Genomic DNA, 4288 nt, shown 5'->3' with positions numbered 1-4288 from the left:
CGATAACAACAATCATCATGATGAGTTCGGCTGAACAACAACAACAACACCTGTCGGTGGTGGAGGATAGTGATCAAAGAATGGTGGAACATAATGAGGTTCCGATTATGGCCAAACCAGGAGAAGCAAATGCATACTTTCCAAGTTATACGACAAATCATCCAGTTGAGAGGGATTCTGATGAGGACGAGACTGAGGAAGTTGATGATGATGAAAATGGAGGACGTTTCTTTGACCCTCTCTTTGAATTCAAGGAACAAGACAGATTGTTGCCATATGCAAACATTGAGAGAATTATGAAAAAAACTGTGGAAATGTTTAATAAGAGTGCTAAAATTTCAAAGGAAGCAAAGGAGTGTATGCAAGAATGTGTCACAGAATTTATTTGTTTTGTGACAGGTGAAGCATCCGATCTTTGTGTAGAAGAAAAGAGAAAAACTGTGGCAGGAGAAGATGTTTTGAATGCCTTGGAAAAACTTGGTTTTGAAAATTATTGTAAGTTTTTATATTGGGATGAGTATTGTGTTAATTGTGAAAAGGTGGAGCCTTAAAAGAATGTCTGACGAAACATAGAGAATCCATCAAAAATGACAAGAAAGGATCTGGATCTAACAAGAACAAAAAAAAGTCATCAAAGGGCGGAAAGAATAACAACAATAAGGATACTAATTGTTGAAGACGGATTAAGTTGGAAGTTTATTACTTCAATATTATTATTCGATGATTTTCCTTGTCTGCTATATAGAGCTCGCCAGTGATATGATTGATACACAATCCATTTGGATTTCCCTCACTGAACTGGATTGATTTTAGGTAATTTCCCTCTGGTGAAAATATTAAAACTCTTCTATTAGTGATTCCATCACAAACAAGAATTTGTTTTGTGATCTTGTCTACTGTTACAGATGTTGGAAATTCAAACTCACCCACTCCATTACCTCTGCTACCAAATTTGAAAAATAATACCTTGCCTCTTGTATCTGTAACATACACTCTATTATTATGTCTATCAGATATGATACATTGATTTTCATGATTGACTGTAATACCAAAAGGTGACTCCATTTTGAGCTTTCTTTCACATCTCTTTCCAAAAGCATATAAAAAGTCACCATCCTTTGAAAGCACTTTAATTCTATGATTGGACGAATCTGATATGAATATATCACCATAATTTCCACCATTTTCAAAAGTATTCACATGTATTCCACAAATTCCATTGAATTGATAGGGTCCATTGCCAGGTTTCAATCTTAGACCTCTCCTCCAAAGTTGTTCATGCTTTATCAAATCGTAACAATAAATACATTCATCATCACCTGCAACTAATAAATTCCCATAAATATCTATTTCCATAAAAAGTGGTTTGAAAACCAAATCAATTTTATATTGAAATTCTCGTGTTGTTAAATCAAAGGCTTGAATCCTCCTATTGCCATGATCAGCAACTAGCAATATGTGATTTTCATGTGATATTTTTACATCGTATGGAAGTGAAAATTTGCCACATTCCGAATCCTCCCAAGAAGAAGCAATAATACCCAAACTATCTTCATCATAGGATGGCATTACCAATAATTTCGGAATGCAACCAACAATCTTTAGAGAATCACTCAATCCACATTCCAAAAAATCTTTTGATTTTCTCATCCCTTTCCTCATATTTTCCGTTAATTTTCTCAAGAGCCAATCTAAATGACTAAATTCCTCTTCCTCTTGATCAGTCTGCACATGATTAAAATCGTGTAGAATCAACACAAAGGTCACAGCTGATTCTCTTTTCATTTTTTTTTAAAATTCAAAAACAAAAGGTTTTCCAATTAGTTTGTCTTCCTTATTGCCAATAACAGAAATTGCATTAATATACATTCTGTCACTCTCCTTCTCATAGGCAAATCCTCTTGCTTTTGGACAGTGATTATGACCAAAACAGTGTACCTTTAAATTTGTGAAATGATTCGAGTCCAACAATGTGGTCAACTCTTCAGATCCTCTCGATGATCCATTTGATGTTCTATCCATATTGAATTTACAACATGGAAAGTGTGTCATTAGAATGTCAATATCATTCGGAATATTGAACGATGTCTTTTTACAAAACAAAGGTGGTGCCCAATTTCCTCTATATCTCACTCCATGAATCTTGATAGAATGATTATTATCGTCCACAATCGTCACACTTTCATCCAACAGTAAATAATATTGTGATTTGAGAGTGGATTTAGATTTTTCCTCTCGGAAATACTTTTGAAATCGTGGATAGACAATAATATCAGGTGACCATTCATGATTTCCTATATATTTAATGAATAATTAATTATTAAATCAATAATATATGTAATAATATATTGATGATGATGATATTTGTCATGTTCATAACCTACCCACAATCATGATAATATATTTAAATACTCCATCACATTGTTTAATTAAATATTCAAAAAACGTGTCAACTTCTGTGAATAATCCAGTATTGGTAAAGTCACCACAATGCAATAGAACATCACCTGCAGGCAGATCAACCATTTCATGCATACAATGTGTATCGGAAATGAGTACAAACTTCATGGGTTGAATTGGAAGATTTGAATGATGTTTTATGGATCGTTGTGGAACTTGCAGTGTTGTAATTTCCTCTTCGATTGGAGATGTTGATTCTCCTCCTACTACTACTTCCACTGATGATGTGTGATGATTCTTTTGATAGTAAAAGCTGCTTTCGTTTTCATTCATTTTTTTCAATTTGTTTTATTCAAATTTGTGTCATCTAAACTTGGAATTTGTAATCAACAATTTTAAAGTATTTCAAAAAGTTCAAGAAATTTATGAATTTGGAGTTTCAAAAATTCTCCATTAGCTTCAACTTTTTTGAACTTGCAAATATGAAATTTTCAACAATAAGCTGGTTCAATAATTACAATGAACTCTCTCTATCTTACATCTGAAATTACCTCTGCAAAGATTTCATCCCAAGGAGTTAGTGCCTCTTCAGTTACTTCATTTAGTGAGGAGCTAGGAGTCATTTCTTCCTCTTGGGTGAGTTGTTTCAGAATACTCATTAGTACTTCATCATTTTGCAATGGAATGTCATCGTTTGGTGTACCAGAGGAACTGATGATTGATAAATTATCTTTCAGTAAACTGAGTGGAGAAATATTTCTATTGAGAACTTGTGTCATTTCATCAATGAGATCCTTGTGCATATTTTGAACTCGTCTATATCGTTTACTCATCAAGCTGATTGCTCTAAAGTCCTTCTCCAGAATTGAGAAACTGTCAAATGTGATGGTTTGTCCTGAGGAAGTAAGAATGCTGGCTTTTCTAGGTTTCAATCCTTTTTCCACCATTTTACAAACATTCAAGTGAAATGCACAAGCTTCCACAACAGGTGAAAGAACTGCAAATAAGCAATATCTAATTAATTTTCAAAATGGTTATAAATATGATGATTTTGGATACTTACGGAAACAATTCATTTTCAGTCAATAAGGTTATTCTGAGTGCACTTTCTTCCATCATTGAATAGCTCACTTCTTGAATCTGTTTCAAGAATAAAAATGCATACCCTTCTGATAAAATTGTTGTAAACAATCTCTGATGTTTAAAGTATCCATCGCTGTGGCAGTCAGTTAGAGCTTTCATAGCTTCTGATTTGTGTTTCATGAGGGCCTTGAATATAAAGTGAGAAACTTGTTTGAAGAGTACATAGTTTTGAGGAGTAATTTTGGTATTTCTCATGTAGTCCCAAGTACCTGGCAGTAAGAATTCATCGAGTTTTCTATTTACAGAGTAGAAAAACAGTTGGTACATGTTATCCAACAGATTTTCCATATTATTCAATTCTTTCATAAATCTGGCCGAAACTAGAGTCTTGTGATGGACTAAACTAGCATAAAATCTATTTCTCAAGGTTTTTTCGTTATCCAAATAAAAATTAATAAGGGTATGATAATAGCTTGCTTTGATTTGATTTCCTTCTGCGACACAAGTCATAAACATCAAGTGACAAGAGGCACCCCAATAAAACTGTGTGATATGATCCACAGAAAGTGCTGCAATTTCACATTCTGCCCTTCTCAAAATATAATCCACATAGTCCAATTCACCCAACAGTTGTGAACTCAATGTCAAAATACCCAAATAGAAAGCATAAATACATCTCAATTCCCCCTTTGATTTTATCCATCCATCATTATGAAGCAATTCAACATCTTCCCCTCTCTCAAAACAATGCAAGTAATTATTCACAAAATGTACAAGTTTAGCCCTCTCAATCAGAGGATGATAC

At 33.6% G+C, this 4288-nt stretch overlaps 3 protein-coding genes across 3 annotated transcripts; 1 reads left to right on the top strand and 2 right to left on the bottom strand.

The window, feature by feature from the left end:
* Positions 1-17: 17 nt before the first annotated feature.
* Positions 18-551, top strand: NAEGRDRAFT_54587 (uncharacterized protein; the record flags this gene model as incomplete). The annotated part of the gene is made up of 1 exon (XM_002668777.1): positions 18-551. The coding sequence occupies one exon, from the start codon at positions 18-20 to the stop codon at positions 549-551; it is 534 nt and encodes a 177-aa protein (XP_002668823.1).
* Positions 552-1791: 1240 nt separating this feature from the next.
* On the bottom strand, positions 1792-2733 carry NAEGRDRAFT_76255 (uncharacterized protein; the record flags this gene model as incomplete). Its single annotated transcript, XM_002668773.1, has 2 exons — positions 1792-2294; positions 2385-2733. The coding sequence occupies 2 exons, from the start codon at positions 2731-2733 to the stop codon at positions 1792-1794; spliced, it is 852 nt and encodes a 283-aa protein (XP_002668819.1).
* Positions 2734-2930: 197 nt separating this feature from the next.
* NAEGRDRAFT_76254 (uncharacterized protein) lies at positions 2931-3999 on the bottom strand (the record flags this gene model as incomplete). Its single annotated transcript, XM_002668772.1, has 2 exons — positions 2931-3414; positions 3464-3999. The coding sequence occupies 2 exons, from the start codon at positions 3997-3999 to the stop codon at positions 2931-2933; spliced, it is 1020 nt and encodes a 339-aa protein (XP_002668818.1).
* Positions 4000-4288: the final 289 nt, after the last annotated feature.

Source organism: Naegleria gruberi (genome assembly GCF_000004985.1).
Source record: "Naegleria gruberi genomic scaffold NAEGRscaffold_104, whole genome shotgun sequence".
Classification (NCBI taxonomy): Eukaryota; Heterolobosea; class Eutetramitea; order Acrasida; family Naegleriidae; genus Naegleria; species Naegleria gruberi.
This window is presented reverse-complemented; position numbering and strand designations above follow the sequence as displayed.